At 31.7% G+C, this 14,242-nt stretch overlaps 1 protein-coding gene across 1 annotated transcript; it reads left to right on the top strand.

Moving 5' to 3' along the window:
* The first annotated feature begins 4,506 nt into the window (after positions 1–4,506).
* Positions 4,507–5,490, top strand: LOC119661975. Its single transcript, XM_038071502.1, has 2 exons — positions 4,507–5,347; positions 5,403–5,490. Exons 1-2 carry the CDS (start codon positions 4,517–4,519, stop codon positions 5,409–5,411), a joined length of 840 nt encoding a protein of 279 aa, XP_037927430.1. The 5' UTR covers positions 4,507–4,516; the 3' UTR covers positions 5,412–5,490.
* The last annotated feature ends 8,752 nt before the right edge of the window (positions 5,491–14,242 follow it).

Genomic DNA, 14,242 nt, shown 5'->3' with positions numbered 1-14,242 from the left:
ATGAGATGTAGGGTTATTTTTATGTTCAGTAGATGGGCATTCAATTAAACCATAATTTCAGCGTCAAGTAGCTCCATAAATTTATTGCTTTTAAGCACATATTTCACAGGAAACACACGGGATGATGCATTGTGAATTCTTGAAGCTGCAAATATGTTGTCAACTAAAAAGGCAATATAAAAGTGTGAAGACACATAATATTTTTTTTTGTCGAATTTATGAATAAGCAATTAATAAACAGTCCTGTTTCTAACCCGAACTAATTAGAAACTTTCAAAATTATTTCAGTGACTATTTATATCAACAGCACAGATTTCTAAATAATGAGAACACTATTACAGCACCAACTAAAGAAACTTATTTAAAAATGTTTTAACAGAAGGAATGTATCTTTATTGTTAATACCCAAAGGACCTCACAAAGAGAACAAGGGGAACAATAAGAAAATAAACCCTACAACAGTAACAGTTCTTTGTCTGCGAACAATGGAAACACTGGAAATAAAGGTCTAGGCACAGAAAAAAAATTAAGGTCTAGGCTCTTTGCACAGAAAAACGTTTAATAAACATTATCAGATATACCATATATAAAATGATTTTGTATAATCAACTGAATACCTGCACAGATTCAATGTGCTGGGTAAAACCTAAAACCACTAATTTCAGAAATTGAAAGAAAACCTCAAAATGTTTGTATTTATAAACGATCACGATTAATCTAAAAAAATGGTCTGAAAAACCTAAATTTTTTAAAACCGTTTCGGGGCAGGGTAACCGTAGAAATAAAACAAAAAATGTTTATATCAATTAATTTTATTTGAAAATTTTAATAGCTAAAACAAACTAACACACTGTAGTTAACCGGAATTTGGCTTTAAATTGGAAGGAGTATATTGTTACCTTAATTAATACCATATCAGTGAACATATAGCACAATGCAGAGACAGTTGCTTGTACGACCAATGCAAATATAACATTATTCGATGCTATGTCTAATGATGTTATTTAAGTTGTTCTATGCAAGTTGAGTGCCACTAACCTACAATTCAATTATTCGTATAATTCTATGTTGTTAAGTAGTACAAATTGGGAAAATATCGTTAAGTCACTGACAAAGCAACTGCCCAACACTTGACTAAATATATTGATGTCGAGGCTATGACTCATTTCATATTCATGTATACCGAGGGAAATATATTTGTTACCTCTAATGGACACTAAACATTGACAATATGTGATGAACACTTTGATAATATAATTGACTCTTCAACAATACCCGCACCTGGTATTGTAACTTATTACTTGAACGGTGTCGTTGTTTTTGTGGCTAATCGTGGCGGTATGGTCGTGTACGACATTCGCAGATTTTCGATTGGCCCCTAATAACTTATTTACCAGCACGCGCTTTCGATAGACTACGTTGTGTTAAGATTTCGCCAAATGATAAATTAGTTGCGCTGCTTGACCGTGATGTGGTAGAAACCCTGCTCACGAACAAAATAACTCCGTTATATAAATACTGGGTTTTCCGCAGACAGGAATATTTCCCTTGATATGTGTTTTAATTTTGATTCCTCCAGATTTGTAAAAGGCACTTTCAATGGTAATCTGGTAATAAGGAACTCAAATCAAAGCAAGGGAATATACAAAGTTCGTAGTGGTGATCGTCAAGTTACACAAAATAAGACTCTCAATCTTCAATATGGGTCATTCTTTCACATATTTGACGGATTTTGACAAAAAATGACATCATCACCTCCGATTTGGATGAAATTTTCTTCCTAGGATATATGAACAAATGAGGTTTTGAGAATTGGCATTGTGTACACATTTTCAAAGGACCATGTCTCAAGCTACATAAATGATATAAACTTGAATTTTATTGCATTTTAAAAGTATTTGATTGATTTTTATAGAAGTTGTTTAAACAATTAAGATTATATATTTAAATATGTTTATATATGATTACTAATATTAACCGTTAAATTAGAAACACATTTTTTTTGAAATATATCCCGAGAATTTTCATTTGTTATATTTTATTTAAAATCAGAACTGAATTTTTTCAGGATAGCCTTATTTTTTGAAGTTTTTTATTTTTTTTTATTTTTTTTCTTCCGTAAAACACATCCAGCACTTGCGTACTATATTTCCGATAAACAAACATTTCAAAGAATATACTACTAAAATTTGTATATATTATGTTTGATTTAAATTTGTAATATAATTCTGATACAGATAAAATTTCACGAAAAAATTTTATAAGGTTTACTGTCCTCATAAAAATTTTTTAAAAATTGGTTTATCTCTAACACAAACCAATACGCATGGCTCCTCAGTAAAAAATAAGAGAAGCACATCAGAACACTTTCTATTTTTTATTTCTGAACTGAGTTTATCACTAAATTCTATATAAAAATCAAACTTTTTAGGACGTTATTTTTCTCTGAAGTATTTTTATTAAATAAATTGATTTTGTGTTAACTCTATTTTTAAATCACGGACTTAAAATTTTAAATATTCCTCCCGATGACTCCAATGACAGCGATGAAGAAGATGACTCCCATCAATTTTAAAGAATCTACAGAAAAAATTTAATGACGCAACATATAGAACTATAAAAATAAAAATATTGGGTGTAATGCTTAATTGGTCTTTTTGAAGCATAAAGGCTTACTTTCCAAACGCTAAAAAGCATGATCACTGCTGTTAAAGAAAGACTTCACAGAAATTTGTATATTAGAAAAATAAGTAATTGAGGAGATTTTCAACTTTTGCATCTGTGATGAAAACAGTCAAATAGTGCCTGCTGCTTTTCAATTTTCAATTTTAACCGATTGCATATACTTAAAAATTGATTAAAGAGGAACCCAAATGCAAAACCGACTTATTCCAAGTAATCGGAAAGAGCTGCATACTCTTTTCAAACTACATTCTTACGATTACAGTATTGCGTTCCTACAGGAACAAGTGGCACACATTCAGTTTGTTTCTGTTCCAATTACGAAAATATAAAATCACTGACTGCATGTACTACAGAGACGTTAAATGACTCTTTAAGGTTCCACAGCAGCAGTAGATGAATATTGCAATGCGTGACCGTCGATTTTGACAAATTACTTTTGGATTTCTTTATCGTTGAAAAACAGGCAGAACCAGAAACAGGCTGAAGAATACGAAACACAACTTAGTAGAAAGTGAATTTATTGTTTTGTGCGATTTCTTCAAATAATATGCTCTTCTGATTCAATACTCTATACAAGGCATTTAGTAGAATAATGATTTGGCAAAAAATTTATTCGTTTGCAATCACCATTACTACCATTACTACCACTACTACTATTATGAACTTCATAACTACATGTAAAAACATTTGTCTTCATATTTGACCGTTTACATAATAACACAACTATCGTATATTTATTCGAAAACATACATCTACACCTTCAAATTATAATAAAAATGTATTGACTTCTTCGATTTTTCCGATTTTTCCGTTGAAAAATTTTATTCATTTAACTCATCACAAAGCGGACTTTGGTTTAGAGGGAGAATGGCGCTTTTTCCTAACTTCACACGGCAAAGGACATATGATAGTTTTGCTGGAACCTTAAAGAGGAATGCCGCAAGAGCAGGCCTTCAACAAATATAGAATACAATCCAAACTAGGAAGGGGTTATTTAAGTGGTTTAAGGAATGTTTGCCATATATTGTGCGCCATTACAAAACTACAAAAATGAAGATGAATAAGATTAAACACCGCTTCGAAGCAGCTACATCAGTTAAAAGCTCATTCAAATATCGCTGTTTTATTCCCTATTAGAAAAAAATATTAATCTAAAAATGTTTCCTTCTTCAAATGTTACAGATTATGTATTGTAGTAGTATAAGTATTGTAGATGTATGATAGTATATAAGTATTGTAGTTGTATGATAGTATATAAGTATTGTAGTCATAAGATAGAATTAAGCATACACATGTAAACTAAGGTAGAATTAAGAGAAAGAATAATAAAAGAGACAGTTGCGTGACGACCGTCGAACAAAGTAGATGTTGGTTGTTTCTACTAAAATTCAGAAGTGGGATCAAGTAAAAAAAAAAAAATTATTTTTTTTTTAAAGCCCGTGTGTAATAAAATATATATATTTAAAATATTTATATAAAACTGTGAAGAATGGATGGCATAGCTGACGTTTTATGTTTTGATGATCTAACGGTGGAGGAGCTAAAAAATTGGCTGACAAAATTGAAGTTGCAAGTAGGTGGAAACAAAACGCAGTTGATTGCGCGTTTAGCAAAAGTGCCACAGCATATTCGCAGTGAGTGTGCGCCGATGAGTATAAAAAAAACAGTGACGCCAGAATGTGATGAAGCAGTTGAGCAGTCTGTTGTACAAAATTGTGAAATTATGAGTAACGAGCGAAATCAAATTGTAAGGGAGGAAGTGAATAACAAAGAAACGGAGGAAGCAAAAATGCAAACAGAAACCACTATTAGAGACGAAGAAATAAAAAAAATGCAACTTATGCAAAAAGAAATTGAGTTGCTTAAGAAAGAGCGTGATCTGTTTGAAAAAGAGAATGAATTGACAAAGAAAATGACTCAATTACAATTAAACACTTCGAGTTTAAGCGAATGTGAACATTCAGTACAAAGAATAGAAGTACCGCTCATAATATTAAAAGAATTTTTACCGGAATGCGATGGTAACAATTTTAATGTTTGGGTTACGCAACTTGAAGCGTTAGAAAAAGCTTACGAATTAGAAGACAATGTAGTTCGAACACTTATTATAACGAAAGCAAAAGGTAGAGTACAAAATTGGCTCCACTCTACACCAAATGTTCTTACACAAAGCAGTAAAATATTGATCGAACAAATGATTTCCGTATTTGGCTCAAAAGAGAGTATTGTTCAATTGCGTCGCAAATTTGAAACACGTTTGTGGTCCGATGATGAAAAATTTGTTGATTATTACAACGATAAAATTGTTTTATCATTACTGATAAATATGTCGGAAGAAGAGTTAGTTGAATACATTGTTGATGGAATACGTGATCCACAACTGCGTATGCTTGCAAAAATGCAGCAGTTCAAATCAAAAGAAAAATTGGTAGCAGCGTTTGGCGATGTTAATCAAAATACTGCTAGGACAGTGTCGACGAATGAAAGGCGAGTAAAGCAAGGCTTAAGATGTTTTAACTGCAGTAAGACTGGGCATGTTGCCGCTGAATGTCGTCAACCGAAACGTCCATTCGGAGCTTGCTATGGATGCGGTAGTTTGGAACACCGGGTTGCAGTCTGTCCCCGTAACAAATTCAACGCCAACGAACAACAAAATAATTATGTAAGGTATTTTCGTATGTCAATTATAGGCTTATATAAAGTATCCTTATTTTTAGAATGCCTAATAGACTCTGGCAGCCCAATTAGTTTTTTGAAAAAATGTTGTGTACCGGAAGCGGTAAAGTTAAATGAAATTTCGAATGTAGAATATTTTGGCCTTAATAAAAGTAAATTAAAAATAGTTGGAGAAATAAGTTGTTTGATATTTTTGAATAAAAAAAAAGTAATGATTAAATTTTATGTAGTTGCTGATGATTCTATGGGCAGCCAAGCAGTCTTAGGTAGAGATTTTTTAAGAAAAAGCAATGCAAAAATAATATGGAAAAATTGTTGTAAAGATCAGCCAAAAGAAAACTGTAGATTTAAATATCAAAAAAATATAAAGTTAAGTGATGACAGTAATTGTGACGATGCAAAAACTTTTGAAGAAAGTATTTTAGCAATCGATATAAATGATGAACATAAAGAAAAATGTAATATTGGTCCAGAAGTGTCATTTAAAACAAAAGTGTTGTTAGAAGAGATATTTACTAAATGTTATCTGACACCAGTGCGTCCAAAAGAACCCGAGATAAAGTGTGAAATGAAGATCAGTTTAGATAATGTTAAACCATTTAATTACTCCCCAAGAAGACTTGCATATACAGAAAAAGATGAGTTACAAAAAATGTTAGATGACTATACGTCCAAAGGTATTATTAAGGAAAGTGAGTCAGAATTTTCTTCACCAATTGTGTTAGTGAAGAACAAGACAGGCGAATTAAGAATGTGTGTCGACTATCGTACATTAAACAAAGTAACATTAAAAGATAATTATCCAATGCCCTTGATAGATGATTTATTGGACAAGTTAGGTAATAAAAAATGGTTTACGAAATTGGATTTGAAAAATGGGTTTTTTCATGTGTATATGGATAAAGAAGCTGTTAAATACACAGCTTTTGTTACACCGTTAGGTAAATACGAATTTTTAAGAATGCCGTTTGGTTTGAAAAACGCGCCTTCGACGTTTCAAAGATTTGTAAACAAAATTTTTGCTGATATGATTAAAAACAATAAAGTGATAATATATCTTGACGACATTATGATTGCAACAGAAAGTGTAGAAGAACATTTAGCCACTTTAGAGGAAGTCTTTAAGAGACTAGTAAAAAATAATTTGGAGTTAAGACTAGACAAATGTGAATTTTTATACAGAAGCGTTAAATATTTAGGGTATAGGATAACCGGTGAAGGCATACAAGCAGATGACGAAGGGTTGGTGGCTGTTAAAAATTTTCCGTTGCCAAAAAATGCTCACGAGCTACAAAGTTTTCTGGGGTTATGTTCTTATTTTCGTAGATTTATAAAAAATTTTTCAATGATAGCCAAACCTTTGTATGATCTTACCAGAAAAGAAAAACGGTTTAGTATGGGTAGCGAGGAGTTAGCATCATTTGAAACACTGAAAGGAAAATTAGTAGAATCACCGATCCTTGCCTTATTTGATCCGAATGATAAGACAGAGTTACATACTGACGCGAGTAGTATTGGGTTTGGAGCTGTATTAATGCAGAAAAAAAAAGATGACAAATGGCATCCAGTATTTTTTTTCTCCAAGAGAACTACAGATACGGAGTCAAAATACCATAGTTTTGAGCTAGAAACACTAGCCATAATTTATGCGTTGGAAAGATTTCGGGTATACTTAACAGGACGAAAGTTCAAGATAGTTACAGATTGCAATTCGTTAACACTCACACTTCAAAAAAAAGAGTTGAATCCAAGAATAGCCAGATGGGCATTGGAATTACAGAATTATGACTATGAGGTACAACATAGGTCAGGAAAGAACATGCAACACGTAGATGCGCTAAGTAGAAGCACAAATATATTAGTAGTAGAGGGAAATTCGTTCGAACAGGATTTAGTAGTATGTCAGAACAGGGACAGTAAGTTAAAAGCTCTTAAGGTGCAGTTGGAAAAGGCAGAAAGTAAAACATATGAAATGCGTAATGGTATAGTTTATAGAAAAAATAATAACAACAACCTATTATTCTGTGTCCCTGAAATAATGGAATCAAACGTATTACACAAATATCATGATGAAATGGGTCATGTAGGGGTTGACAAAACGATAGAAATAATTTCCAAAACTTATTGGTTTCCAAACATGAAGAAAAAAGTAGACGTTCATATAAAAAATTGTTTAAAGTGTATTGCTTTTTCAGATAAAAGTGGTAGACATGAAGGTTTTTTACACAATATTCCGAAAGGAATAAGTCCTTTTGACGTTGTTCATATCGATCATTTTGGACCGATTGAAGGAAAGAAGTGTTCTATGAAACACTTGTTAGTTGTTATTGATGCGTGTACGAAATTTGTCAGGCTTTATCCAACAAAAACGACAAAGTCAAGGGAGGCGGTGCAAGCATTATGCGATTACTTTAGAGCTTATAGCAGACCCAGGTGTATTATTTCAGACAGAGGGTCATGTTTTACGTCTGGTGAATTCGAGTCATTTTTAAATGCTAATAACGTTCAACACATAAAAATAGCCACCGCATCTCCGCAAGCTAACGGCCAAGTAGAACGTGTTAACAGAAATCTAAAACCTATGATAGCTAAGTTAGTAAGTGCGCAGTCAGAACAAAGCTGGGACAAAGTTGTAGAAACAGTTGAATATGCCCTGAACAATACAGTTCATAGAATGATCGGTGAACATCCGAGCGTTATGTTATTTGGAGTAAATCAAAAAGGGAAAGTTATAGATAGCCTTAAAGAGAACGTAGTAGATATTGAACAAAACGCACCAGAAAGGAATTTAGAGCAGCTACGACTCGTTGCAGAAGAAAAACAACAAAAAGCTCAAAAATATAATGAAAAAATTGTGAATATGAAGCGTAGAGAAGGGACAATATATAAGATAGGTGATTATGTTATGATAAGAAATTATGATACTCATATCGGAGTTTCAAAAAAACTAATACCTAAATTCAAAGGCCCTTATAAAATCACAAAATTACTTGGGAACGATAGGTTTGTGATAGAAGATGTAGAAGGGTTTCAACATTCTAAAGCGGTGTATAAAGGTATTTGGGCAGCTTCAAATATGAAACCGTGGTTTGGAAAATGTATGGTGTCAGATGACAGAGAGAAAAATGTTAATAATAATGAAAGCACTAGAATGTTAAGGTCTAAAAGTAGAAATCAAGAATCAGGAGATCCTTGAGGTCAGGACGGCCGAGTTGTAGTAGTATAAGTATTGTAGATGTATGATAGTATATAAGTATTGTAGTTGTATGATAGTATATAAGTATTGTAGTCATAAGATAGAATTAAGCATACACATGTAAACTAAGGTAGAATTAAGAGAAAGAATAATAAAAGAGACAGTTGCGTGACGACCGTCGAACAAAGTAGATGTTGGTTGTTTCTACTAAAGTATCAAGGATGAAATAGTACTAATAACATCAATGTAAATACAACAAAATTAAATAATTTGTTTATAGTTCTTCCCAGAAAACTTCCTATAGCATATCTGACCTGTGCAGAATGTTCTTCCAACTATATCAGAAAAACACTTCACCAAAAAGGTAGAAGTAATGTAGGTAGTTGAGCTGGTGTGGAACTAATTAATTTTTTAATTCATCTATATAAGAAAAAAGTTTATTAAAAGGTTTAATTATGTTAAAATAAGTGATTTAAAAATAAGAATGCCATGGATACATTTAATTTAAAAATACCACATAAACATTACTATAATATTTTTTATGAAAAATTTATTTAACGGTGTTACGGTGCGTAAAAGTGCGGTTTCAGGTGCCTGAAAATGTATTTTTTAAATACTTTCAAAAGCAATGTTACACTGGAAATATTGACTTTTTAAGTGAAAATTATTGGCTAATTAAAATCAAAAATCAAAAATAAAAAATAAAAATTTTTTTAATATGTTGACCTATTTTTTTACAGAAAAATCCTGTGTGCGTATTTGCGGTGAGGTAAAGAAGAAATTAATTTTTGCAAAGATCTTTTTAAAAATTTTTTTTAAAAATTGTTTAAAAAAGTATAATACCGTTCTGACAATTTTGGGTTTTATCAGAATTTTACTACAAATCGAAACCAAACATAAAATACAAGAATTTTATTAGTAATTTCTTTTAAGATATATTCAATGGAAATATAGTACACATGTGCTGGAAAGGTGGAGCGGGGGAAAATCAATATTTTAGAATATTTCAAAAAACAATTCTATCTTAAAAATTTTTATTTCTCAGTAAAATTTATTACCAAGTCTAAATGGAATACAACAAATGAAAACTTTCGGAATAAATTTGGAAAATTTTTTTTTTTAATTTAACAGTTAATATTAGTACTTAAATATAAACAATCTTAATTGTTTAACCAACTTCTTAAAAGTTCAACCAGTTATCTTTAAAACGCAATAAATTTAAAGTTTAACCTGAATTATGGCCGTTGAATACTGTGTCTACAATAGCAATTCTCGAAACATAATTGGCCCATATCTCCTAGGAAAAAAATTGTAAATTTTTTTCCGAAATGCCGGTGTGTAAAAATGTTTCAAAAGCGCAAGTAAAAGCCAAATCGAAGGTGATAAGGTCATTTTTTGCCAAAATCCGTTCGATTTGTAAATGAATGATTTATATATGTAGTATATGTACAACTGCCAGTAGAAATTTTTGTTTCTGGCCACTAGACCAAGACTTTGTCGAATTGTTCATATAAGTCTGTATTGCACCAAGTATTTTTTTTAGAAATTTATTTGAACTAGAATTAGGTTGTAATGTAACCTCATCAAACTGTCTTAATAAAATTGAAAATGTAGACGTTTTATATTCATAAGCAAATGAGCAGTTAGGCATTTCGCACTTCAATTGTGCCCGAGTCAGAATGATCGGACTGTTCATCTATATCAAGTTTGACGAAATTCGATGAGCAAAACGTGATAATAAAATCAACTCCGAAAATTGAAACAAAAATGAGACAACTGTATCTCCCGGCGAAAGCATATTGAAATAGAAATGAAACTGTACAGCTCTGTAAATAATGAATTTTAATCTTTTAGGTTAAAAGTTCTTCACTTTTAATCATAATCTTATACTTTAAAATATTTTGAAACTCAACTAAATTCGTTATTCCTCTGAATTTTTTTGTGAATATCATTTCATGCTAACCCAAAATGCCAAAATGAAAAATATAACAGTAAAATAATTTGTTGTTTACCGAGTGAACTAAAAGCTAGCATTAACTCGATATAGAGCCATACATTTTTTAATGAATACCCCCATCATCTTATTCTTTTCTCTAGCCTTATACTACTACAAGTTGACTCTCATTGTCAACTCAACTCAACTTGGTATATATAATTATAAATTTCTAGTTGAATTTTCTTTTCAAAAAATTTCTATTTGCTTAATCTAATGAACGCTCATCGTCTTCTCTTAAGTACTAGAACAGATTTTGTGGCTTTACAATATTTAACTAATTCCTTGAAATTAAAATAATCGATCCTTTCTTTTTCTAATATATAGACTTATTTTGTTTTTTCAGGTCGAATCAATAAAACAATCTTGCTAAATTGAGTAACATCGGACTCAGTTGTACAATATATTGTTAATAATATATGAATTGTAAAAAGTTTAACATCTCGCTTTTAAATATATAGCATTAATATTTATGTGTAATGTTTTTAAATCACTTAATCAAAATATCAAACACATTTATAAAGCTTTGAGGTTATTCGTAATAAATTTTACTGATGCTGTGCACCATTTAGCCGTTGTGAAACCATTAAGAAATATATTTTTAAGGAACTAATGTCAAGTTGGCAACCATGTATTCACTTATTATGTATGTTTTTAAAAACCCAGGACTTGATTTAAGAAATCCATTCTTCCGGAACATAAAAATTACATACCTATGTAAATTCCCCATCTCCAATGCCGTACAAAAGCTGCTCTTTAAAGTGGTGTCTTGAGCACTGTGGTAATTACATGCGCAAGATGAACCCTAAATTTGGGCTTTTCAAAGACAGAAGAAGAAAGAAAGCTGAAATTTTTTTTACTATTTTACAAAATTTGAAAAATTATGACAATATAATGAAATAGATATAGATATTTAAATGTACGTTTTATTGTCAAGTTTTTTACTGATAGGACAAAAAATCGCTGGTTGTAGACTGCCTTTTTAGTCTTGCGCTTAGGCAACTTTAAGTATTGCCAAATGAGTTTTGACATTTCTATTCAAGATTTGACATTTTTAGGCATAAATGTTATTACAACGGTTTAGTCTTCTAAATTTCATCGAAAAATGGAATTAAATAATAAATATTTTCGTACGATGATTTTTGACGATTTTCGACTCAGATTACCTAGAAAAGAAAGCATCGATCATCTTAGTTCTATTTTTTGGTTATAAAACATCACATCCAGCGACGACAAAACGCTGGTTCAATGAGTTCGAGCCTGGTTTTCTCCGCAACGAATTTCGTGAAGGTCGGCTGATACACCAGAAAACATCGATGCAGTGTGAGAAATTATTGAGATAGATCGTCATGTTGCATACCAAGAGATAGAGGCGTCCTTGGCTTAATGGCCAGTATACATATATGTGTAAACTATGGAACCAGTATACATTCAATTGTTCATATACATACAAATCTAACAGATTTGTTTGTTGTTCTGTTAGATTCTCCATAACTTGACATTCGCTAAAAAAAGGGACATGTTGATTAGTGCAATTAAATGCTGAAAAACTATGACCGAGGTAGCTCAGATCCTGTCCGCGACATCATGATAGGTACGAATAATGGATGTACTTATATGAACGTCCATTGTTTGGGTCATCCAAAGCGAGCAGAACTCGACAAAAGTTGTCCGAGGATGGAGCAAATCCAAGCAAATGGTCACATGTTTTTTCAGAAAAAGCACTCATCTCGTAACTGCACCACTTGAACAACGTAGATCAGGCAATTATGTGTAGTACAAAACTATTTGTTTCTCGATAGTTTCGTAGAACTGAGAAAAATCTACCTTTGAAGGGAAATCATCCTCCGCCATGACAGTATGAGCACCACGACACATCAGATCAAACAAAAAAGTCGAATTGATGGGTCATCCACCTTACAGCACAGACTTGTTGTGTATCTAGTTTTGACTAGTTACCCTAAAATTTTATTAACAATTGGTTACGAACCCAGTTTATTTTAAAATAATTTTCTGAATACAATGCATTAAGCACATGATCACAGTTTTCTAGAGGTGAAAACATGGGTGGAAATTTTGTCAGAAGCCAGTTCATGATGGGAGTGCGATTCGATTGTTAAAACCATGCGGTATTAACTCTTAAAAAGTTCGAGTTGTTCGGGTAGTTTAAAGATTAAAAAATAATAAGTGCTGAGTTTAACAATTTGGTTTCACGTAAGTGATTTTTTGGGTGGTTAACTTTAATAAAATAAAACAAAAGAAAAAATGTGAAACAAACAATATAAGATAAAACACTTTTAAAATATTTGTGAACTATTGTAATGAACCAATATATATATTGTGTATAAATTGAAAAATAAAATAATTATAAATTAAAAAATTGAATAAACCAGTTACTGCATTTTTTTTATAATCTTTTGTGACACCAAAGTGTGGGATAAGAACTTTCATCCAAAACTGATTTTCAAATAAATAAATTTTGAATAAAAATATTGGCTTACAAAACAACTAACTTGTGTACTTTCCTTGGACAGGACGAGGAGACGTGATACAAATTGGGAGATATAACAGACTTGGCACCCGATAACGCCCTTTGGTTTTTAAACATTAAAGAAAAAATGCATGACAAACATTTTCCTACGCCGGAACAGGCCACTAAGATATTTAAACCCCTACTTTTGTAGATACCAACTTCAGAGTTGCAAAACTGTTTCGAAAATTGGTTCAACGAGAATACTTCGAAAAACAATAAAATCATTGCTAGACATAAGACTTAAAAGGCAATCCTCATATAACATATAACAAATGAGTGTGTGGTACCCGGATTTTGTAAATAAAACACACAAATTTAAATTTTATTCCAAATTTATTTTATCTTCTTCAAAATATGTTCCTTCTGAAACGATACACATATGCCAACGCTTAGCCCAATCTTCCTTACTCTTTTCGTAGGCCTGTGCAGGTATGGCTTTTAGTCCCTTCGCTGATTTAATGGACTCAAAACGCTTACCTCGAAGGGGCAATTTGAGTTTTGAGAAAAAAGTTGCACGGCGTCAGATATGGCGAATATAGTGCCTGAGCGATGACAGTGGTGCCGTGTTTGGTCAAAAAATCGCGTACTACAAGGGCCGTGTGCGATGGAGCATTGCCGTGATGAAGCCAATTTTTGGCTTTCCACAAATCTGGTCTTTTTTTACGGATGGACTCACGCAAATGCCGCATAACGCCGAGGTAATATTCTTTATTGATGGTATGATCCTCTACCAAAAATTCGTAATGAATAACACGGCGGTAGTCGAAAAAAACTTTAATTTTCGAGCGACTTTTGAGTATTGTTTTTATAGAAAACAGTTGCGAATAAAAAAATTTTTTTTTTGTTTTTCGTTAGATATAGTTTCACATGAGTTGCTATCTCCAATAGATACGGTATTATCGTTTTCTTTTCGAATATGTACTCTACTTTTCAGGGATTAATTTAAAGAAAAAATATATTTATGCCACTTTTCAGTTGGTGATATAAAATTGTAACAATTCTTTTTTAATATGAAGTTTTACCTAATCTATTAAATATTTAGATATAATGAGATTTCGCGTAAAGGATAAACTTAATATGATTCCTTCCTGAGTACAAATTATGTTTGCTCGTTTTCAGTCCAAGAGAAGAAGTGAAATGTTTGTTACTAGAATATAGT

This window comes from Teleopsis dalmanni, chromosome X (assembly GCF_002237135.1).
Source record: "Teleopsis dalmanni isolate 2A chromosome X, ASM223713v2, whole genome shotgun sequence".
Classification (NCBI taxonomy): domain Eukaryota; kingdom Metazoa; phylum Arthropoda; class Insecta; order Diptera; family Diopsidae; genus Teleopsis; species Teleopsis dalmanni.
Note: the sequence above shows the minus strand (reverse complement) of the source record. Positions and strands in the feature narration are given on the sequence as shown.